At 38.9% G+C, this 25,392-nt stretch overlaps 1 protein-coding gene across 5 annotated transcripts in view; it reads right to left on the bottom strand.

The window, feature by feature from the left end:
* Nucleotides 1-2,036: 2,036 nt before the first annotated feature.
* LIN9 (lin-9 DREAM MuvB core complex component) overlaps nt 2,037-25,392 on the bottom strand; it is a 79,749-nt gene continuing 56,393 nt past the window's right edge. For all 5 annotated transcript variants that reach the window (XM_003814925.5, XM_008967802.4, XM_003814927.4 and 2 more), the window contains 5 exons: nt 22,597-22,677; nt 9,862-9,987; nt 4,228-4,407; nt 3,980-4,077; nt 2,037-3,488 (listed from right to left, as the gene is read on the bottom strand). In XM_003814925.5, coding sequence (XP_003814973.4) covers nt 3,383-3,488; nt 3,980-4,077; nt 4,228-4,407; nt 9,862-9,987; nt 22,597-22,677 — 591 coding nt within the window. In that variant the 3' untranslated portion in view covers nt 2,037-3,382. The remainder of the gene's footprint in view (nt 3,489-3,979; nt 4,078-4,227; nt 4,408-9,861; nt 9,988-22,596; nt 22,678-25,392) is intronic.

Below are 25,392 nucleotides of genomic sequence, written 5' to 3'. Positions count from 1 at the left end.
CAAACTCTAAGAGGCCCTAACTGCTAAATGTGTTACAGACATTATCTATTTTATCCTCACACCTACCATGTAAGACAGGGACTAATCTTCCTACTTTAAAGATCAAAAAACTGAATCTAAGTAGTGTCTCACAATTATACAGCTTATAAATGGCATGGCCAGGACTCAAACTCAGCCTACCCATTAGTCTACCACCATACAGTGCCTCCTATATTGCAGTGGTCTTGTTAGTCAGGACTAATGATAAAGTAATGTGATAGGTTTAAAAGCAATCACCAAGTCAGAATTTCTACATGCCAGTCATTACTGTCTCATCTTTCAAGGAAATCACCATGGAAGACCATACTCTTATTCTGATGACATTAATGTTGCTTAGAGCTTTTTTGAAACTCTCATTTGCCCACTCATTACACAAATATTTATTTGTTGCCCATGAACAGGCCCTTTACCAGGACCTGGAAATAAATGGTGAACAAAAACAGAAACAGTCCCTCCCCTCATGGAGCAGAGGCTAGTAGGAGACAAAAGACCTCCAAGAAATATTAATATTAAATTGCAAATGTGCCAAGTGCTGGAAGGAGAGATATATGATCTGGAGACATTGTAATAGATGTGCTGTGGTTAATGAAAGCTTCCTTGAAAAAGTGATGCTGAAGGTGAGATCTGGAAGATGATCAAGAGTTACAAGGAGAGGAGAGGGAACACACTGCATGTGCAAAGACCCTGTGAAGTAACGAGCAGATAAAGAAGGGGGGGGGGCCAGATCATGCATGGCTTTATAGGTCTTGTAAAAGAGTTCTGAATTTGTCCTGAAAGCCAAATGAAGACTTTAAAAGCATTTATAGACAGAGGGATAACATGATCCATTCTGCATTTTAAGATGATCCCTCTGACTGCATTTGAAGAGGGCTGAGTAGATGCTGGGAGGTAAGTTAGGAGACAAGTGCAGTGTTCCAGGCCAGTGATGATGGCAGCTGGGCTGCAAGTAGTGGTGATAATGAAGATGGAGAGAGGTGCATTGATTCAAAAATGCTAATGGGCAAATATTTTTGTAGATTCTCAATGGTTACGAGTGAATGTGACTTTTGGAACTAGCTTAAAGTAACTCAGAACCAAATCTATATAAATAAAAGCCATGTATGTGCTTGCATGTTTGCTCAATCTGGCTTTGATAGCTTTCTTTAGAGCTCCGAAAGTGTGTTAAGCAGTGGCATATCATTCAAATCAATGTATGGCTGACCCAACATGACTACTTGGAAATATAGATTTCTTCCTCCCAAAACAGAAATAAAATTCAACTGTATTCTCCAGCACAGTCCCTGCTGTCAACCCATTAAGGCACTGAAAGATAAACAGTGCTCAATTAAATATGTGTAAAATGAGGCACTATTTAAGTGTGACAAGTAAGCCTTAAGAAATGTAAGACAGGCCGGGTATGGTGGCTCACACCTGTAATCCCAGCACTTTGGGAGGCTGAGGCAGGTGGATCACTTGAGGTTGGGAGCTCGAGACCAGCCTGACCAATACGGTGAAACTCTGTTTCTACTACAAATACAAAAATTAGCCAGGCGTGGTGGCGCGTGCCTGTAATCCCAGCTACTCAGGAGGCTGAGGTGGAAGAATCCCTTGAACCCAAGACCTGGAGGTTGTGGTGAGCTGAGATTGCATCACTGCATTCCAGCCTGGGCGACAGAGAAAAAAAAAAAAAGAAATAGAAAAAATGCACAAAATACCCAATTCTAGGCAGAATATATTAAAATCAACCTTTCACTAGGTCTATACCAGGCCAAATAACTTACCTGCTTAATACCATACCACTGGATGGTATGGTAATAAATAAAATCCGTATCACTGGATGGTATGGTATGGTAATAAATAAAATCCATACCATTGGATGGTATGGTACTTCAGAGAGACTCGGTAATCTGTACTGTTTCCCCTAAAAAATATAACTTAATGGAAATTACAATTCTTCAAAACTTTTTAAACAGAAGGAATGCATATTGACTTGAATTAAATGAAAATATAGAAAATAATAATTTTCATAGATCAATTTATTTAGAATTACAAATATTAAGAATAGAAGATTTATGCATTTCTTAATTAACATAACAGTTTAGCTAAATATAAACTCTGCACTAAAGTTCTGCAGTGGCACAATACCAACAAAGAATACGGAAGCCTTTTTAAACTATACAAAAATTTCAAATGGAAAATAATCTTGTTTCAGTTTTATTATACATTAACATATAAAAAGTCTCATTTTATGAGACATCTAAAGGAATTAAAACCACCTCTACAGCTATATCTTAAACTCCAAATTTGAAAAAAATTTATATTTTGACTTTATAATATTCTATTAAAACGAAGAAAATTCCAAATACATACTTTTTACAAGATTAACATTTTAGGCAGGGTTTTCCTAAAAAAGAAAAACAACCAAAACAAGCCTTTCTTCTGCATTTCACAGCACTGGTTATTATATTTGTTTTCCTTATAAAATCTTTTTACTTTATAAATTGTGTACTGTTGGATTTTAACCAGTAATCTGGTTTAAAAGTTGTGCAAATAAACAAAAAAATATGAAAATAGTGTGTTATCATTTTTTTTTAAAATAAATCTCATAACAATGCACTTTTGACCTGAACTGATGGGAAGACATGCCAAATCCATTTTTAGAAATTTAGCATTTTGCACCTTTTTTCCCCCGTTCCTTCATTTTCTTTCAACAAACAACAAAGGTTTCTTTTATATAAGTTATGATAAATTAAAATATTTATTATTATAAAATGATCTACAGAACCATGTCACATTGCAAGTATATATAACATATACTTGTAAAGTCCACATTTCCCATCTATATTTCAGTGGTTTCCTTAAAACTAGGACTTCCCACACCTCATGATGTTATCTTTTGAAGATTGAGATGGTGATCAACTAAATCAAGTGGAGTTGTAATTTTCTGGATGGAATTTCCACACTGCCACCGACATGAATAAAAAGACCAGGTTTCTTCATACTCTCCATTGCAGCAGTTGTCTGCATGTGTTTCGGTGAATTCATGCACATTAAAAAAAATGGTCAATGTATTCTTCCACGAAATTATATTATGTTCAGATATTTCAGTTTAAAAATATTTGTGAATATAAACATATGTAACATAAGCAATGCTACTGCATCTGAATAATAAAAGAAAAATAAATATAATGCTGGTCAGCAATGCTGGTTTAAGAAGCAGTACAGTCTATTAAAATGCCTTATTTGGAGATTTAAATTTCCCTTGTTTTCCAGCAGTTAGGTTATTTGGTGTTGGAAGCCTATATAAAGGAAAAGAACTTCTCAAAAACAATGTCCCGTGCAGTTGGAATAATGAAATCTTTACTCAGTCTCTGTTGGTGTTATTTGCTGCAAAGGCATGTAAGTTTCCCATCTGGCTCAGGCCACTCTGAATATGTGCAACATGGATTTCTACATTATTCTGAAAGCAACTAAAGAAAGAAGAAACATGGTTAACTACTTTATTTCAAAAAATTAAGAAAAAAATTTTTAAAAGAAGACCTGAATTTTAGTTAGGAAACAGCTATGATAAATCTTAGGGAAGGAATAAATCTCCTCTAATATATTAGCCATAATTCTACTTCAGTAGTAGTTGAACAAATATGCTCTAAAGAAGTAAAGGAGCCACACGGGGGGCTGGAAAGAGAAGATGAGTCTCTCACTGACTGGGGAAGCTCTACCTCTAAGCTCAACCTCCATGCTGACCCCAAACCTAAATATATGTCCTGATTTCTTTATATACAAAATCCATGTGAAATTTCTATTCTGTCCATAGGCTGGATATAAGTGAAAAGCTCTTACAAATATATTTAACGGATAATAATATATGAGTACTTCACAAATATGCATAATTCTTAAAACTTGGACTGAAAATTACTATGAACTTCACATTAAAATGATTAGAGTGTACCTAACGAATTACCTGATATTAGAAGCGTCTATTGTACTCTTGATATCATTTAATGAGTCTGTAAGTGATTTGAATTCAAAGGAATTCAGGTCTCCTCCTTCTGCTAGACACTAAAGGGAAAAAAATTTCAAAATTTAATTGTATTATAGCTCAAATATAGTCATAAAATACCTGATATAATCAATGAATTAATTTCTTAGCAACAAATTAGCGTGGGGTGCTTTGTGTCAAATTAAGAAAATATTTTCTCTAAGATTTACCTTAATTTGTAACAAAATAGCTGTAAGCCTGGAAATTAAGTCTGTCAGATTTTCATTTTCAACGCAGGGCTGTCCTGTTGAGGAATTTGCATGCCGAACAATTTCCTGTGCTTCTTCCTCACACCTGCGTCTCATATCTGTTGGCTGATCTGCAGGCTGGAGCCCCTGGTCTGGAGCAAGCTGAATACAGATGATTGAAGCATGAGACGCATGTTCGAGAAGCCATGATTATTTCTGTATGTGTTTGTGCCCTCTTTTCAGATTTTAATTTTTATAAAACTAGCATTTAAAACTAAAGTGGTACTCTTACCTTAGAAGTTTTTTTCCTTTAACAGTTTCTGATTTATTTTCTATTTTTTGTAATTTTTAATTTTGATATAATTTCAAACTTCTAAAAAAAGTTAAAAGAATAAAACAAAGAACTCTTGGTAACATTTACTCAGATTTACTGTTTATGTTTTACTACATTTGATCTGCCATTTGATCTCTGTGAATGTATAATTCTTCCCGTTACTAATTTAAGAATAAGTTGCAAACACTGTGCCTCATTACCTCTAATCATTCCAGTTTGTATTTCCTTGGTATTTTTGAAGAGTACGAGCCAATTATTTTGTGTAATATCCCCCAATGTGGGTTTGTCTGTTTCCTTATGATTAGACTGAAGTTATGCATTTTTGGGCAGAAATACTACAAATGTGGTGCTGAGTTCTCTGGCATCTTTATTAGAAGGCACGTGATGTTGACCTGTCCCATTACTGGTGATGTTCTCTTTGATCAATTGGTAAGTTAAGTGTCTGCCAGATTTCCCTACAGTAAAGGATTTCCTTTTTGTAAGTACTAAGTAGTTGTGAAGAGATACTTTGAGGCTATGTAAACATCCTATTTGTCATCAAACTTTTACCTACCAATTTTAGCATCTGTTGATGATTCTTGTCTATATCAATTATTACTATGATGGTTGCAAAACGGTGTTTTTCTCACTCTTAACACTGCTTCTGTATTTATTAGTTGGCATTTTACTACAAAGTAGTTTCCCTTAAAAAATGAATTAGTATCAGTATGAACCCATACTGACATGACTTTTATTCTATGGGTTATAATCTCTTACTATATTTATTTATTCTGAAGCTCAAATTGTCCCAGATTTGGCCAGTGGGAACCCTGTCAAGCTGGCCCTTTTTGACACGTCCCCGTAATTTGGGGGCACATTTTACTTCCTTGGCATAATAAGGTGGGCTGGGCTCATCTTCTTTCTCTGCCTCAGGTCTGGAATCAGTCTCTTTTTCAAGGAGTCCTGCTTTTTTAAATTGGAGAACAGAGTTAAGAGACCAAGATCTGGGTCTAGTGTGTTCTTTGCTATTAGGGTGTCTTTGCTTTTGGATCTCTCAGCAGACATATACACTCACTTATACATATAGCATAAAGATAAAATAAACCATGAATTCATACTGATTCCCCCTATTCCCATCTAATGCCACAGGGTTCACTCTAGTCTTCCCCCTCTTCATAACTGCCTTCTTCAACAGTGAGAAACCTGGCTTGCGTTATCCTAAATTTTTTTTTTTTTTTTGAGACAGTCTCACTCTGTTGCCCAGGCTGGAGTGCAGTGGTGCGATCTCAGCTCACTGCAACCTCTGCCTCCCAGGTTCAATATACTTATTTGCTTCTTTGCTCAGTCCTAGAGTACACAGTAAGAGTTTCAGAACTGCTGCCAGGTGTGGTGGCTCATGCCTGTAATCCCAGTACTTTGGGAGGCCGAGGTGGGTGGATCACCTGAGGTCAGGAGTTCAAGACCAGCCTGGCCAACATGTCTCTACTAAAAATATAAAAATTAGCTGGGCATGGTGGTACATGCCTGTAATCATAGCTACTGGGGAGGCTGAGGCAGGAGAATCGCTTGAACCCCGGAGGCAGAGGTTGCAGTGAACCGAGATTGCGCCACTGTACTCCAGCCTGGTGGACAAGAGCGAAAATCCGTCTCAAAAAAAAAAAAAAAAAAAAAAAGAGTTTCAGGACTGCTATGCATGCCACCAAGAGAAAAAATTCTACTAACTAGAGTTCAATGTTTATTTAAATTTTGGTTCAGACTAAAGGTATACAGTCAAAATACAAGTTGAGTATCCCTTATCCAAAATGCTTGGGACCGGAAGTGTTTTGGATTTAGGATTTTTTAAAATTTTAGAATATTTGCATTATACTTACCGGTTGAGAATCCCAAATACAAAACTCCAAAATCCAAACTGCTCCAGGGAGCATTTCCTTTGAGTTTCACTTTGGCACTCAAAAAATTTTGGACTTTGGAGCATTTCAGACTTGGGATGCTCAACCTATGCTATGTTCAAGCTATCTGAATCAGTTTTTATCCCCTTCAGTAAGTTTATGTCACTCCTTTGAAATATAGTTAGGTTCATTTATTTCTGTTTGCATTTACTTGTATTTGTTGGGGAAACAAACACTCAGAAAAATGTCATTCCTTCTTGCTCACCAACTCCTACCCCATTCCCAAATTAGTTTCTAATGTATCCTTTCTGTTTCCTTTTGAAAAATTAAGCTGATACATATACATTGTATTTCCACTTATTTCCTACTCGTAATATACTTTGGAATATGTATGTGTATTTTTGTATTTGCTTTTTGCATCTAATAACATATCCTGGAAATCACTCCGTGTCAGTAAATAGAGAACTTCCTCTCTTACAGCAGCATAGTATTCAACTGTGTGGATGTACCATAAATAGTCAGTTCCCTATGTGTGGGCATTTATGTTTATTTCTAATATTTTTTAATTACCAATAATGCTTCAATGAATAACTGTATCCTTTAATACTTTTCTAAAATTTAAATTGAAGCATACATAAATACATAAAAGTACACAAATCGTAAAGTGTACAGGTTAATGAGTTTTCACAAATCAAACATGCCTGAGAAGTCAGCAACTAGATTAAGAACCAGAATATTACCAATGCCCCAGACCCCCTGATAATGCCATCTTCCAGTACCACCTCCCTCAGGGTAATCACCATCCTGACTTCTAGCATCAGAGGTTAGCTTTTGAGCTTTATAAAAATGTAATCATACATTATATATTCTCTTGTGTCTGACTTTATTTATTTATTTATTTATTTTTTCTTGAGACTGAGTCTCGCTCTGTTGCCCAGGCTGGAGTGCAGTGGCGCGATCTCGGCTCACTGCAAGCTCCACCTCCTGGGTTCACGCCATTCTCCTGCCTCAGCCTCCCGAGTAGCTGGGACTACAGGCGCCCGCCACCACGCCCAGCTAATTTTTTTTGTATTTTTAGTAGAGACAGGTTTTCACCGTGTTAGCCAGGATGGTCTCGATCTCCTGACCTCGTGATCCGCCTGCCTTGGCCTCCCAAAGTGCTGGGATTACAGGCGTGAGCCACCGCACCCGGCGTGTCTGACTTTATTTGTTCAACATTGTATTTGTGAGATCCATCTATGGCACTGAGTTGTAGTCGAGTTCATTCATTCTCATTGCTGGGTAGCATTTCCATTGTGTAATTATACCATGTTTATTAGTTGATTGTAGTACTGATGGGTATTTGGGTACTTTGTGATTTCTGGCTATAAGGAACAGTGATGCTATGAACATTCTAGTATATGTATTTTGGTAAATACATGTTGATGTATCTTTTTGGTATATATTGAGAAGTAGAATTGCTTAGTCATGGTGTTCTCTCTGATATGTTCTTATTTTAAAATCTATATTGTAGTTCCATAAGAGCTTTGAGAAGATTAAATCACTTTACTTCATTAGGAAAGGAGCCTATCACAAATGGCCTTGGGTACTACAAAAAGATTGATGAGCAACCCGTTTCTGCATGTACCATCAGCTTTGTTATGTGTCATCCTGGACTGCATAGTCTGCATGTCTTGTGAATAATTGCTAGTCCAGGGGAGAAAATCTATTTACTAATACAATGCATATTGTTATGTGGATGACTGACAACTATCAGGAAAATAAGCCAACTGTTTAAAAATCTGATATTGCTGGGCGTGGTGACTCATGCCTGTAATCCCAGCACTTTGGGAGGCTGAGGCAGGCGGATCACCTGAGGTCGGGAGTTTGAGACCAGCCTCATCAACATGGAGAAACCCCGTCTCTACTAAAAATACAAAATTAGCTGGGCGTGGTAATGCATGCCTGTAATCCCAGCTACTCGGGAGGCTGAGGCAGGAGAATCACTTGAACCTGGGAGGGAGAGGTTGCAGTGGGCCGAGATGATGCCACTGCACTCCAGCCTGGGCAACAAGGGCGAAACTCTGTCTCAAAAAAAAAAAAAAAAAAATCTGGTATCACGGCTGGGCACAGTGGCTCATGTCTCTAATCCAAGCACTTTGGGAGGCCGAGGAGGGCGGATCACTTGAGGTCAGGAGTTCGAGACCAGCCTGGCCTATAATATGGTGAAACCCCATCTCTACTAAAAATACAAAAAAATTAGCCGGGCATGGTGGTGCACAGCTGTAATCCTAGCTACTCAGAAGGCTGAGGCAGAAGAATTGCTTGAACCTGGGAGGCAGAGGTTCCAGTGAGCCGAGATTGTGCCATTGCACTCCAGCCTGGGCAACAGAGCAAGACTCTGTCTCAAAAAAAAAAAAAATCTGATATCACAAATAGAGGTGGCTTTCCTGGAAACACACAACCTCAAAGTATGCAAATTCAGGAGCATTTTAAACTCAACTGAATCATTTTAATTCTTACCCTGTAGTAGGAAACTCAAATTTTGGATGAAACTGTTGAACCACTCTCATATGATCACATGTGAATGAAAATTCACAAATAACCCTGTTATCTATGTATTTGAAATTCAAGAATTCATAGTTCTAATGCTAATTTAAGGTTTAAAAGAGAAGGCAACAAAATTGTATGGCCAGCATGATCAGAACTTTATGAGAAAAAGCAGGTATTGTTTAAAAAACAAAAACAAAAAAAACCCAAAAAAGACTAAGAAGAAATAAAGCAAAATTTGGTCTTTGGGGCTGGGCACAGTGGCTCACGCCTATATCTCAGTACTTTGGAAGGCCAAGGTAGGAGGATCGCTTGAGCCCACGAGTTTGAGACCAGCCTGAGCAACATAGCGAGACTTCATCTCTATAAAAAATAAACTGGGCATGTCGTGCACCTGTGGTTCCAGCTACTCAGGAGGCTGAGGTTGGGGGATAGCTTGAGCCTGGGAAGTTGAGGCTGTAGTTCGCCAAGATTGCAAGATTGTATCACTGTACTCCAGCCTGGTCAACAGAGCTAGACCCTGTCTCAAAATAAATAAATAAATAAATAAATAAATAAATAAATAAGAAGAAAAAACAATGACAACAACAAAATTTGGTTTCTGGGGTAGTAGAATTAAGAGTAATTAGTTTTCTGGATTTTTCCAAATTTTTTTGGAGGGCCTTATCATTTGTATCTTGAACCAAAAAACTCAGAATTGACAGCTTTCTGTGTATAAAGCACTCTTCAACACTGACGCTGGGAGGAGTAAGAAACTTTATATAATACAGTTCTGCTAAAGGACTTTATGAAGATATTGGCTTGGTATGGATTTTCTAAAGTGTGAAAGTAAAAGGATTAAGCTTCAAATACAAATATGGAGGGAAATCTATACATATCACTTACCTCATAGCAATACTGTTGAACTTTATGCAAAACTTTGTTTAGGTCCTTGTTCAGCTGTTCAAGCTCCAGAACAATTGTTGCATATCTCCGCTGAAATTCAATGCTGATGGGCATGGAATATGATTTCTGAGAAGAGAAAAAAATCAGATCTTGGTAAGAGTTTGTTTTTTAGCAATGCAATTTCAATGATCTAAAAGGAGATTTGACTTATCTAAAAAGCAAACTAAAGGTTATTAAATTTGTCTCTTAATTGTTATAGTCTTGTCTGTGATAATGGCATTGTTATTTAGGAGATTGTCCTTGTTTATTGGAGCATCATGATGTCTGCCATTTGCTTTTTTGAAAAGGAGATCTTCTATAGAGATAAATTAAATGGAGCAAAATGTTAATTGATAAATGTGTAAGCAATGTTTGTTATATTCGTCTTTCAACTTTTTCATAGGATTGTTAGTTGTTAAACCGTATGTTCTCATTTAAAGCATTCTAGTTATTTAAATCAATTGACGCTGTACCTGGAATCAATTCAGTATAGCATAATGGTTTAAGAGCGTGGGTATTAGAATCAGATTATATATGTTCAAATTCCACCTCTATCACCATCTAGCTGTGTGATGTTAAGGAAGTTTCTTAATCTCTCTGTGCCTCATGTTCCTCAACTGCAAAATGGGGATTATAAGAATATCTATCTAGTGGGGTTGTTGCAAAGATTAAATGAGATAATACATGCTAGCACAGTGCTTCCCACATAGAAGATGCTCAATGGATATTAACTTTTTATTGTGTCATCATTCCATATATGCTCCTTACCAACAAGTGTTAATGGACTTTGATGCCATTTCCTTCCCTCTCTTCACAGTACTTCCAATAAATTATACTCTCCATTTCATTCCTGCTAAAAATGCTGGCAATGAAACCTCTCTAGTCAAGGAAAATTTAACATTTCTTTTTTCAGAGGATTTCTGAGAAAGCACGTTGTTATGCACTAAGGAAGCAAAATCGCTCCTTCTAGTAAGTATAGGTAGGGAAAGAAAACTTTCCTAGACCTAGGGAGGAACTACTTATATAGGTTCCAAATCACGGAATTATAGACTGAGCTAACAGAAACCTCAGAGGTCATCTAGTTAAGCCATACCATTTTACAGAGGAGAAAACTGAGGCCTAGAAAAGTTAAATGACTTAACAGCACACACTATTAATGATGTGCTGATTACTTAATGATGACAACAGATGTACTAAATAGAGCTGACTAACGTGCCATGCACTAAGAGTGGTTTTGTTGTTGTTGTTTTTGGGATGGCGTCTTGCTATGTTGCCCAGGCTAGACTCGAACTCCCGGCCTGAAGCCATCCTCCTGCCTCAGCCTCCCAAGTAGCTGTGACTATAGCATGTGCCACCACACCCAGCTTGTTCTAAGTTTTTTTTTTTTTTTTGAGACAGGGTTTCACTCCCGTCACCCAGGCTGGAGTGCAATGACGTGATCTCCGCTCACTACAACCTCTGCCTCCTAAGCTCAAGCAATCCTTCTGCCTCAGCCTCTCAAGTAGGTGGGACTACAGGTGCGTGCCATCACACCTGGCTAATTTTTGTATTTTTAGTGGAGATGGGGTTTCATCATGTTGGCCAGGCTGGTCTCAAACTCCTGACCTCAAGTGATCCGCCTGCCTTGGCCTCCCTAAGTGCTGGGATTACAGGCGTGAGCCACCGCGCCTGGCCTGTTTTGTTTTTTAGAGACAGGGTCTCACTCTGTTGCCCAGGCAGGACTGCAGTGGCATGATCATAACTCAGTGCAGCCTCAAACTCCTGGACTCAAAGGATCCCCTGTCTCAGCCTCCCAAGTAGCTTGGACTACAGGCATGTGCCACTATGCCTGGCTAATGTTCTAAGTGTTTTTAAAGGATTTCATTGAATCCTCACAATAACCCCATGAGAAAGAAGATATTATTGCTTATTGTCTCCATTTTACATATGAGGCCCATGTACTGCAGCCAGTAAGTGGTAACCTTGTGGGATCTGAAGCCAGTTTGCCTCAGAATTCCTCTGCTACTATAGATCTGAAGCAGTAAAAGAGAAAGAGGGGAGGGAATGCCACAGTGGGAGTAGGGAAGGGATAATTTCCACATAGTCCTGGAATCATATCCAGGACATCCTACTTTTAGTTTACCATTGGTGCTTCCTGAATTGCTTCCTATTCGTAAACCTCAGTTTTTGTGAAGTTAAAACCATTGGATCATCCGAAAGATTTTCTATAAGAATGCAGGGATAATGCAGGACATGCTGAATTTAATTTCATTTCCTTGTTGGGAATTGGGGGTTACTGAGGATATAGTGTAACATAAATTATAACTAAGTATTTGATCAAGCCTCTTCTCGGGGAAAAGTGTATACTTTTGCAGACTCAGAACTAGTTAATCAAAATCAAAATCATTAAAAGTTCTATCTCTTACAGCGAATTTGAGGGTGTCAAAAGTCTCTATCTTCATCTTTTGTGTTCAACATTTTAATGAATTAAAGATGTACAAAGGATTTACATATACAGTATACATCAAAATGTATGAAATTGGGAGATGGCTAATGCATTACAAAATGGGGTGATATAGGCCGGGTGCGGTGGCTCACGCCTGTAATCCCAGCACTTTGGGAGGCTGAGGCGGGTGGATCACAAGGTCAGGAGATCGAGACCATCCTGGCTAACACGGTGAAACCCCGTCTCTACTAAAAATACAAAAAATTAGCTGGGTGTGGTGGCAGGTGCCTGCAGTCCCAGCTACTCAGGAGGCTGAGGCAGGAGAATGGCGTGAACCCGGGAGGCGGAGCTTGCAGTGAACTGAGATCGCGCCACTGCACTCCAGCCTGGGCGACAGAGCGAGACTCTGTTTCAAAAAAAAAAAAAAAAAAAGGGGGTGATGTAACTAATCAACCATAAAAAAAATTCCAACACTAAACAGATATATACTTCCTGTCAAAATTATCATCTGGTTATATCTCCAACTTCTAAAAATATTTTGAGCCCCCTTTTTTGAAGCTGTTCTCAAAGTCTTTATCTTTTTGAGTATCTCCCAATGATGGAAAAAATTTCCCTTATCTTCTTAAACATCTAAATAATAAAGGGTTAATATAGAAGAATAAATGTACAAGAATGACCAAACCAATTTTGAAAGAGAAAGACAAATGGAGGGACTTGTACTGGTAGTTATCAAACAGTATGGTATTGACATGGGAGACAAATACACCAATGGGAGAGAATGGTGGCCAGTCTATACTAAATTCCAACACATATGTATATGTATGCCTGGCACATATGTTTGTGTGTGTATGAATATATGTATATTGTTTGGAAATTTTGTATATAGTAAAGCTGGCCTTTCAAATCAGTGGGAAAGGATGAACTATTAATAAATTGGAACAATTATCTATTTGAGGAAAAAAGCTCTCTGTACTCAAATCATTCACAAAATTTTAGGATGTACTGAAGGTCTAAATATTAAAAGAAACTATAAAAGTATCATGAGAAGACAGGAGAATATGTTTATGAATAAGAGGTAAAGAAGCTATTTTAAACAAGTTACAAATACCAGAAAAAGGAACAGGCTGATATAGAGCTGACCCTCAGACAACACAGGTTTGAATGGTGCAGGTCCACTTACATTACTTATATGCAGACTTTTTTTAAAATTAATTTTTGCAACAGCCTACCAGATCGTATAGATGCAGACTTTTTCAAAAGTTACACCAGTGTGCCTGCTTCTCCTGCCTTCCCTTCCATCTCCTCTACCTCTTCTGCCTCTGCCACCTGAGACAGCAAAACCAACCGCTCCACTTCCTCCTTCTCCTCAGCCTACTCAACGTGAAGATGACAAGGATGAAAACCTTTATGATCTACTCCCGCTTAATGAATAATGAATATGTTTTCTTTACCTTATGATTTTCTTAATAACATTTCCTTTTCTCTAGCTTACTTTATGTAAGGATACAGTATATAATGCATATAGAAGATATGTGTTCATCTACTATTTAGGTTATCAGTAAAGCTCCTGGTCAACAGTAGGCTATTAGTAGTTAAGTTTTAGGGGAGTCAAAAGCTGTATGTGGATTTTTGACTGCTGGCGGGGGTTGCACCCCTAACCCCCATGTTGTTTGAGGGTCAACTGTATTTGACTACATCAAAATTTAAATTTTCTGTACTATGGTAACATGCGAAACAAATAATTTTGTTAATATAAATGGCCAATTAAAATACAAAAAGATGCTTAATTCCACTAGTAGCCTTAGAAATACAAAATAAAACAATGAGATTTATATTTCACCTATCAGACTGCTAACAATTTAAAGATCTTCTAACACTAGGATTGAAGAGAGTGATCTATATTTACTGATACTATACAGTGAAAAGCAGACTGTTACATAGTATAACATTTATTTAAAAATGTCTGCCCTTGGCCGGGCATGGTGGTTCAGGCCTGTAATCCCTGCACTTTGGGAGGCCAAGGCAGGCAGATCACTTGAGGTCAGGAGTTCGAGACCAGCCTGGCCAACATGGTGAAACCCCATCTCTACTAAAAATACACAAAATTAGCTGGGCGTGGTGGTGCGTGCCTGTAATCCCAGCTACTTGGGAGGTTGAGGCAGGAGAATCGCTTAAACCCAGGAGGTAGAGATTGCAGTAAGCCAAGATTACAGCACTGCACTCCAGCCTGGGCAACAGAGCGAGACTCCGTCTCAAAAAAAAAAAAAAGGTCCCCTCCTCAAAAAAACCCAATAGTATATATTGTATAGGTATTTATACATTAAAAAATAAATACAAAGAAAGAAAAACACACATGAAACTCAATAAGAATGGTAATTTTTTTAAGAAAAGTATATTCATTTTACACATATACACATACAATTAAAAATTATTATTATTATTTTTTGAGATGGAGTCTTGCTCTGTCGCCCAGGCTGGAGTGCAGTGGCACAATCTCGGCTTACTGCAACCTCCACCTCCAAGGTTCAAGTGATTCTCCTGCCTCAGCCTCCCGAATAGCTGGGATTACAGGTGCGGGCTACCTGCGCCGGGCTGAGTTTTGTATTTTTACTAGAGGTGGGGTTTCACCATGTTGGCCAGGCAGATCTCGAACTCCTGACCTCAAGTGATCCACCCACCTCAGCCTCCCAAAGTGCTGGGATTACAGGCGTGAGCCACCGTGCCTGGCCTAAAAATTACTTTTGGAGGTTGAGGAGGGTAGATTACTTGAGGCCAGGAGTTAAAGACTAGCCTGGCCAGCATGGTGAAACCCCGTCTCTACCAAAAATATAAAAAATTAGCCGGGCACGGTGGCGCATGCCTGTAATCCCAGCTACTCGGGAGGCTGAGGCAGGAGAATCGCTTGAACCTGGGAGGCAGACGTTGCAGTGAGCCCAGATCGTGCCTCTCCACTCCAGCCTGGGTGACAAAGCAAGACTCCGTCTCAAAAAATAAATAAATAAAATAAAAACAAGTCAAAAATATGACATTCAATTAGGCTTGTATGAATAAGGTGAGGCATTTGAACCATTAGAAATAACTAATACATTCTGATAAAAAACCAGGTATGATCACAAAGTAATGAAAGATTTTCTTGTGTGGCTTACAGGTTCATGTTGAAGGCAAACAGTCTGTAAAAATATGAGCTTATAAGGGACAAGATGGAAAATACCAGATTTAGCAGTTCATGATCAAGGGTATGGATTTATTTGACTAGTCCTCTACAGATATTCATTTAACCATTTACAATTTTTTGCTATTACAACAATGCTGTGATGAACATCCTTGTATGCGCATCTTCTGAATGATACTCTAGAAGTAAAATTTCTGGCCCATCAGTATGGCCAAGCTACCTTCCAAAAAGACTTCAATTAACTTATATTCCCACCTAAAGTGTATAAACATGCTCCTTGATGAACATTCAGGTTGTTTCTAACCTTCGGATCTTGCAAACATGCTGCAATGAACATGTAGTCATTTTGGACAAAGGCAAACATAAGTGTAGAAGTTTCCAGGAGTGCAACTGCTAAATCAAAGGATTTGAGCATTTTAAATCTTGATAGATATTGCCAAAGCACCTGTAGAGGCCAGAAGGAACTCCCCTTCACCATCTGAAGGCTCACTGAAAATCACTGACAAAAGAGAGATTAATAGGAAAAAAGGCATACACATTTATTTGGTTATAATTTTATGTGACGCCAGAGTCTTCAGAATGAAGAATACAAAATAAACTGTCAATTTTTGTGCTTAGGTTCACAAAGCATATGGACAGTGGTATAGAAATATGATTGGACACAGGAGACTGAGGCATAAGAATTGCTTGAGCCCAGGAGGCGGAGGCTGCAGTGAGCCAAGGTTATACCACTGCACTCCAGCCTAGGCAACAGAGTAAGACTCTGTCTCCAAAAAAAAAAAAAAAAAAGAAAAAAAGAAAATAAAAAACAAAAAAGAAATATGACTGGACAAACGGTATGATCTAATGCTAACAGACAAAGTAGGGAAATCCAGCAAGGCCTATCTAGATGTCGCTTGGCCTGTCTCTGCGGCAATCCTTCCTACGGGTATGAGGCAGAATCCTGTCTGGAATGGGGGTCTTATGACCTATAGTCAAAGTAGGTCAAATCATTTCTTTATGACCAATTTTTACACAGAAATGTGACGGGCAAGCTGGAGTAATATTCTCAGGTTTTATATAAGGCTGGCTTCTGGGAAAAGGAGTTCTGGTTTCTATGACTTGCTTTGGGGAAGAGGGATTCTGGTTTCTATGGTTAGCCTCAGAAGAAAATGAGAGATCAAAGATAGATGGGCAGAAAAAGGTCAGAGAGAGCTGCTTCTGAGGCCTTCATTTCGGGGTATCATTTTCTGAGACCCTGTACACCCTTCATAAAAGATGTACTAATTTATGGGTAAGAATGCCTACTTGTCTACATCCTCACCAATACAGTGTTTTGTTAAAGTTTCTTAGTTCTGCCAGTCACATACTTGTCTTTTTTTTCCCCCACAAGAAACAGGGTCTCACTCTGTCACCCAGACTGGAGTTCAGTGGTACCATCCTAGCTCACCACAGCCTCAAACTTCTGGGCTCAAGCAATCCTCCCCCATCAGTCTCCTGAGTAGCTGGAACTATACCATGCCTGGCTAATTTTTCTAAAAAACAAATTTTTTTTTTTTTTTTTTTGAGACTCAGTCTTGCTCTGCTGGCCAGGCTGGAGTGCAGTGGCGTGGTCTTGGCTCTCACTGCAACCTCTGCTTCCTGGGTTCAAGTGATTCTCCTGCCTCAGCCTCCTGCGTAGCTGGGATTATAGCTGTGTGCCACCACGCCTGGCTAATTTTTGTATTTTTACTAGAAACGGGGTTTGGCTACGTTGGCCAGGCTAGTCTCAAACTCCTGGCCTCAAGCAATCCAATGGCATGAGCCATTATACCCAGCCCCAATTAAACATTTTTATTGTTCCATTTCCCACCTACTTCCCCCTAATTAGCTTGATAAATATTCATCTTTTACTATTATTTTAATAGGTTAGAGATTAAAATGTCATCCATCTTTGATTTATCTAGGCCTATATGTATATACACCCCTACCCTGACCAACAGACAACTGTATAATTCTCTCTATACTTTAAGTGCCACAAGAGTTATTTAATATGTCACTTAGATTAATCCACATATTTACTCTTTTTGTTGTTTCTTCATTCCCTGAATCTTCATGTTTCTTTTACAAACTTCAAGTTTTTTCTTCTGCTTAAACAAAAACTTTAGCATTTCCTTTAATGTAGGTATTCTGGTAGGAAAGTCCATAAATTTGCCTACAACTGTCCTTGTAACTTTATCCTTGAAGGCATTTTCACTGGTTATGGAAATCTAGGTTGGTAGTTACTTTGTTTCAACCCTGTGAAGATGTCATTCCATTATCTTCTGTCTTCTATTGTTTCTGTGGAGATGGTAGCTCTCAGACAAATTGTTGGTTGCTCGTTTGTACATACTCCCCACTCCCATCCTGCCCTGGGTACTCTAACATTTTTTCACTTTGTGTTTAGTTTCAGCAGTTTTAAGATAATGTGCCTAGGTCGGGCGCGGTGGCTCACGCCTGTAATCCCAGCACTTTGGGAGGCCAAGGCTGGTGGATCATGAGGTCAGGAGATCGAGACCATCCTGGCCAACATGGTGAAACCCCGTCTCTACTAAAAAAAAAAAAAAATACAAAAAATTAGCTGGGTGTGGTGGCAGGCGCCTGTAGTCCCAGCTACTTGGGAGGCTAAGGCAGGAGAATGGCATGAATCTGGGAGTCGGAGCTTGCAGTGAGCTGAGATTGTGCCACTGCACTCCAGCCTGGGCGACAGAGCGAGACTCTGTCTCAAAAAAAAAAAAAAAAAAAAAAAGATAATGTGTCTAAAAGTCACTATCAATTTACTTATCTCATTGGGGTTGATAGGAATTTATCTGTGGCTTGTTGCCTTTTGACGGTTTTGGAACGCCTTTAGTCATTATCTTTTAAAATACTGCTTTTGTCCCATTCTTTCTTTTTCCTTCTGCTATTCCGTTACACATTAGACCTTCCTCACTGTATTTCCTATTTATCGACTCTTCTAAATTTTCCACTCATTTTTATCTTCATGTTTTATTCGGGATATTTTCTTCTGATCTATTTTAAATTACTAGCTCTCTCTTTAGCTGTTTCTAATCTGCTGTGGTTGTATCCACCGAGTTCTTAATTTTGATTGCTAGAGTTTATAGTTTTCATTTGGTCTTTTTTATTGTTGTTTCCAGTTCTCTTCTAAAATTCTCAATTTTGTCTCATCTCTTTTAACAAATTAAGCATTTAAAATATATTTCTAAAAACTCCATTGTCTGGTCTACCTACTGTCTACAGTTGATTTTCTTTTTTCCTTAGGGTTATTGTGTCTCCTATTGTGTCTTGAATTTAAATTGAGTTTTAGATACTATATATAAAAATTTATAGAAATAATTTGAGGCCTATAAAAATGCTATATTCCTCCAAAGAGGACTTAAAGTTTGCCAACTTCCCCCAACCCTTGGTGGGTCTCTGGACTCTAATTTTGGCCTCCAACCCACTTAAGCCTTTCAAGAATGCCACTTAGCTTCTCAGCTAGCTTTTCTGGAAGTTGCAGAAGTCCCCAAGGAAAAAGCAACCCTGAACATCAGGTTCCCCCTTACTTCTTTCCTTCTTTTCCCAGATCCTATAATTCCTTAATGCCTTGTTGTTTGTTTTCTTTCTTTCTTTTTTTTTTTTTGAGACAGAGTCTTGCTCTGTTGCCCAGGCTAGAGTACAGTGGCACAATCTTGGCTCACTGCAATGTCTGCTTCGTGGCTTCAAGTGACTCTCCTGCCTCAGCCTCCCAAGTAGCTGGGATTACAGGTGCACACCTATCACACCCAGCTAATTTTTTTATTTTCAGTAGAGACAGGGTTTTGCCATGTTGGCCAGGCTTGTCTTGAACTCGTGACCTCAAGTGATCCACTCGCCTTGGCCTCCCAAAGTGCTGGGATTACAGGTATGAGCCACTGCGCCCGGCCTCCTTAATGCCTTGTTAATGCTCCAGTGTTCTTCAAGCAGGTTATTTTAATATTTTATTCCAGAGGAAACAGTTATTTACAGCAGGAAGGTTAATCCAAATTACCTAGTCTACTCTTACCAAAAGCAGAAAAAAACCTTAACTTTCCCCAAATAGTACATTCAAATTCTTTAGAGAAGTGCTTCTTTCTCTCCATTTAACTTGAGTAAATGCCACGTTTGAGTTCTGTCACTGAGATGAAGAAGGGGAACAAGGAGAAAGACCTTGAATTAATTGCCTTTTAAAATACTAATCTCACTTCTGCACTTCATCATATTTGCCAACTCTGGATCTAGGGCCTCTTGTAGCTATGGTTTCTGTTTCATTTAAAAACATGCCAGAAAAAATTTTGAAATCTCATAGACATTGTTAAGCAGACTGCTTCATTTTTTCTGTTTACTTCTTTTTGTACTTCATATTCTATGTGCAATTATAAAGGATATGAAAAAAATATGTTCAGCCTACCATCTTTAAACTTTCATTAAATCTTTCATTTTACTTTCTAAAATTTATCCTACAGATAGACACAAACAAATGCACAAAAATATTAGCATTATATTAATAAAATGCTGGAAATAAATATGTTAACAGGAAGTTGTTTAAATTATGGTACAATACAATCATTTTAAAAGATAAGCCAATATATCATAATTTAATTCCATTTTGCATGAAAATAATTTTTAGTATATGCACAGAAAAAGAAATCCATATGGTAAACATATAAACAAACATATTTATAACATATGCTAACTTAATACTATTTATGGAGAAGGCATTATAAAGAACTACAGTTTGACTCATTAAATCATTTCGTAATATTTGAATTTTTATAGGGAAACTATTTTTACATAAATAAAACAAATAATAAAACATATCAAGCCAACTAGATTACTTCTACAGAGTTCTCATATGCTAAGAAGCCAAGCCAACATCAAAACGGTCTCTGGGAATACAAATTCGTTTTACACTGAAGCCTACATCTCCTTGGTTTGCGAAACAACCCAAAATAGGTCTCTATTTGAAAGCAGATAAGATTAACTGGGCAAAGGCAAGCCCACTGCTTTAAAGCATGGAACTTAGAAGAAAACAGTCCTAACTAGTGATATTAAAGGGAAATAATTCATTTATACATAAAGATAGAAGAGATGATAAGGTGACCAGAGAAAAACAGAAGTGGGGTGGAGGAGCACTGAAAAGGCATCGAATATAAAGGGCAGAAGTAGAACTGATGGAAACCAAGAATTAGAGTCCAGTAGGAAAGAAGCACGCACATACATTTCTATGTTTAAGATATGTAATGGCAATATGCTATAGCTAATCCTTTTCATTTTCGGATGGCTTGTGTATCTGATAATACTAATTTCATGTTATGCTTAAATGAGTTAAACTGGGAAATAAACCCAAGTTTTAATACCTGTACTGCTAAAGAGAGCAGTATGATCTTACGCTGAAATCACCTGACATTTTTGGTCTTAAAAATTCAGTAATTTTCGGATAAAAAAAATTCTATAATCCTAAAAAAGGATTGTTCTTTGTTCACTTAGGTATCTACTTTTGCAGCTGTAGATACCTAACTGTATCCACACCTATACCCTTATAACATTTCATTCCAGAGATTCCCAGTGCTACTATTCCCATTCCTGCACTTACAACAGACACTGATCATCAGTCACAGCACTTTGCCCCCTGAGCACAGTCAGAGCCCTCCCTTTCAGACTTCTATACAGTCATTTTCAATAAACTGGAGATAGTACATGAGATAAAACCTATTTGCCATCCTACATATCCTTAAGCAAGATGTGAATTTCATTACAATTCAAAGACTTTCTTAGTGAATAGTGTCTACATAAACAGCTTTTTAAAAAACTCTGGGCCGGGCGCGGTGGCTCACGCCTGTAATCCCAGCACTTTGGGAGGCCGAGGCGGGCGGATCACGAGGTCAGGAGATCAAGACCATCCTGGCTAACACAGTGAAACCCCGTCTCTACTAAAAATACAAAAAATTAGCCGGGCGTGGTAGCGGGCGCCTGTAGTCCCAGCTACTCGGGAGGCTGAGGCAGGAGAATGGCGTGAACCCGGGAGGCGGAGCTTGCAGTGAGCCGAGATCGCGCCACTGCACTCCAGCCTGGGCGACAGAGCGAGACTCCGTCTCAAAAAAAAAAAAAAAAAAAAAAACTCTGGGCCGGGTGCTGTGGCTGGCTGGGTGCTGTGGCTCACACCTGTAATCCCGAGGTGGGTGGATCACCTGAGGTCAGGAGTTCCAGAGCAGCCTGGCCAACATGGCGAAACCCTGTCTCTACTAAAAATACAAAAATTAGCTGGTCGTGGTGGTGTGCGCCTGTAATCCTAGCTACTTGAGAGGCTGAGGCAGGCGAATCACTTGAACCCGGGAGGTGGAGGTTGCAGTGAGCCAAGATTGCACCATTGCACTCCAGCCTGGGCGATGAGCAAAATTCCATCTCAGAAAAAAAAAAAAAAAAGACTTCTGGTAATTATCTTATGAATAAAATTGGCTCTCATTTTTTGAACTCATTAGATAATAAATTAGGATATAAACGTTGTCAAGATAACCTAAAGATGACAACATAGATATTTCCTGACTTACTTATTCTGAAACATTTTTTATAACCTGCCATTACAACTTCCTTGGTCACAGGTATCTGAGCAATTCTAGACTCATGCAAACTGCTGAAAGAACCTAATATATCCATTAATCCTATTCAACTGTACAGTCAATGGCATAATGAGGTCTGGGGCAATGCACTGCCAATTTACTTAGCATATGTTCTGTATAACAAGAGATAGTGATAGCAATGAAGATTTACTGTTGTATGTATGTATGTATGTATGTATGTATGTATGTATGTATGTATTCCTGTATTCATTCATTTACTGAGATAGGGTCTCGCTATCACCCAGGCTAGACTGTAGTGGTAGAATCATAGCTCACTGCAGTCTCTGACTCTAGACTCAAGCAATCCTTTTGCTTCAGCCTCCCAAGAAGGTGGACTACAGGTGTGGACCTCATGCAAATGAGGATTTAAAAATAATATTTATCTGAAGGTTTCCTCCCATAGATATTTTTAAATCATTAGATATAGATGGTCTCACTATTTTAAAATTAGACAAGCAAATGAAGAAAAAAAAAGAAATTCTTACCAATTTTTCTGCTTCTGTGTTCATTTCCCTTAATTTCTTGATATGTTCCTTTTTAATCATGAGAATTTTTGATAATCTGGTCTACAGACAAAGAAGAAATATTTTAGAATAAACAGAGGCATTTAGGTATATTGGTTAGACATTAAATTTCCAATATTTTAGTAAGATATTTCAGCAACAGATTTTAGTGTTTCAACATATATATATAGCATAGCATTGTTTTGTTTTGTTTTTCTGAGACAGAGTCTCACTCTGTCACCCAGGCTGGAGTGCAGTGGCACAGTCTTGGCTCACTGCAACCTCTGCCTCCCAGTTCAAGCAATTCTCAACTCAGCCTCCCAAGTAGCAGGGATTACAGGCACACGCAACCATGCCTGGCTAATTTTTGTAACTTTTTTTTTTTTTTGGAGACGGAGTCTTGCTCTGCTGCCCAGGCTGGAGTGCAATGGCGTGATCTTGGCTCACTGCAACCTCCGCCTCCCAGGCTCAAGCAATTCTCCTGCCTCAGCCTCCCAAGTAGCTGGGATTACAGGCACCCGCCACCATGCCCGACTAATTTTTGTATCTTTAGTAGAGATGGGGTTTTGCCATGTTGGCCAGGCTGGTCTTGAACTCCTGACCTCAGATGATCCACTCACCTTGGCCTCCCAAAGTGCTGGGATTACAGGTATGAGCCAGGGCACCCAACCATTTTTATATTTTTAGTAGAGACAGGGTTTCACCATGCTGGCCAGACTGGTCTCGAACTCCTGACCTCAAGTGATCTGCCCACCTTGGCCTCCCAAACTGCTGGGATTACAGACATGAGTCACCACGCTCAGCGTCATAGCACTGTATTTTATATATCTGATTAAACCGACAAGCAACTATTATTTTAAAAATCCATTGTAACTAGGACATGTCAAAAGGACTAAGGAGTCAATCTGAACAAGCTTTCACTGGTCCAAAATAGGGCAATTTGCAGACCAGTAAGAACAATAACTGAAATGAACTAAAGCCAAATGTTAAAATCCATGAGTTACAATGATACTTAGGAAGAAGAAATGACACAGTGAGAGCAAGTCTGAAATCTTATTGAATGAATGGATCTAAGCATTGATAATCAATGGCAGCTAACATTAAAAAATAATTAGGTCAGAGATGCAGTGGCTCACACCTGTAATCCCAGTACTTTGGGAGGCCAAGGCGGGAAGATCACTTAAGCCCAAGAGTTTGTGACCAGCCTCAGCTTCCCAAGTAGCTGGGATCGTGAGTCTAGGAGTTTGAGACCTCATCTCCACAAAAAATAAACAAAATTAGCTGGGTTTGGTGGCTTGCATCTGTAGTCCCAGTTACTCAGGAGGCTGAGGTGGGAGAACTTTGAGCCTGGGAGGTGGAGGATGCAGTGAGCTGAAATCATGCCACCGCACTCCAGCCTGGGCAACAGAGCAAGACCCCATCTCATAATAAATAAATAAATAAATAAATAAATAAATAAATAAATAAATAAATAAATAAATGTCTCCTATCAAAAGAACACAAAACCACCCGTAAAAGTAGTCACATAAAAACAAATAATCAGCCAACCAAAAAACCTAAATCCAGTCAAACCTCTAGAAATAATTTTCAATTTACGTAAGATACAAAGAACATGTTAAATAATCCCACAAGGATTTAGTCAAAAAATCGAGACTGTGGGAGACCGTATGGATAAATAATCCAGTTTCTTCAATAAGTTGAATGGAGAAAAAAGGCACTCAACATTTAAAAAACAACGGAAAAATCTGAATACCAACTGAATATTTGATATTGACATTTAAATTTTTATAGATGTAATGATGGTATTGTAGTTACGTTGCTTAAAAAAAAGAAATCCAGGCCAGGTGTGGTAGCTCACGCCTATAATCCCAGCACTTTGGGAGGCGGGTGGATCACCTGAGGTCAGGGGTTTGAGACCAACCTGGCCAACATAGTAAAACCCCGTCTCTACTAAAAATACAAAAATTAGCAGTGCGTGGTGGTGGACACCTGTAGTTCCAGCTACTCGGGAGGCTGAGGCAGGAGAATCGCTTGAACCCGGGAGGCAGAGGCTGCAGTGAGCAAAGTGGCGCCACTGAACTCCAGCCTGGGGGACAAGAGCGAAACACCCTCTCAAAAAAGAAATCCCAGCTGGGCACAGTGGCTCACACCTATAATCCCAGGACTTTGGGAGGCAGAGGTGGGAGGATCACTTGAGTCCAGGAGTTTGAGACCAGCCTGGGCAACATAGCAAGACCCCATCTCTATGAAAAAGTAAAAAATTAGCCAGGTGTGGTGGCGCCCACCTGTAGTCCCAGCTACTCAGGAGGCTGAGGCGGGAGGATTGCTTGAGCCCAGGGGTTTGAGGCTGTAGTGATCTGTGATCATGCCACTGCACTCAGCCTGGGTGACAAAGTGACTGAAACCCTGTCTCAAAAAAAAAAAAAAAAAAAAGAGAAAGAAAGAAAGAAAAAAATTTCTCTTTTTTTTTGGAGATGGAATCTTGCTCTGTCGCCCAGGCTAGAACGCAACTGCATGATCTTGGCTTCACCTCCCAGGTTCAAGGAATCCTCATGGCTCAGGCTCCCGAGTAGCTGGGACTACAGGCTCGCACCACCACGCCTGGATAATTTTTGTATTTTTAGTAGAGATGAGGTTTTACCATGTTGGCCAGGCTGGTCTTGAACTTCCTGACCTCAGGTGATCCGTTAGCCTCAGCCTCCCAAAGTGCTGGGATTACATACAGGCATAAGCCATCATGCCTGGCCAAAAAAAGGGTTATCTCTTAGAAATAAATAA

Source organism: Pan paniscus, chromosome 1 (assembly GCF_029289425.2).
Source record: "Pan paniscus chromosome 1, NHGRI_mPanPan1-v2.0_pri, whole genome shotgun sequence".
NCBI classification, from domain to species: domain Eukaryota; kingdom Metazoa; phylum Chordata; class Mammalia; order Primates; family Hominidae; genus Pan; species Pan paniscus.
Note: the sequence above shows the minus strand (reverse complement) of the source record. Positions and strands in the feature narration are given on the sequence as shown.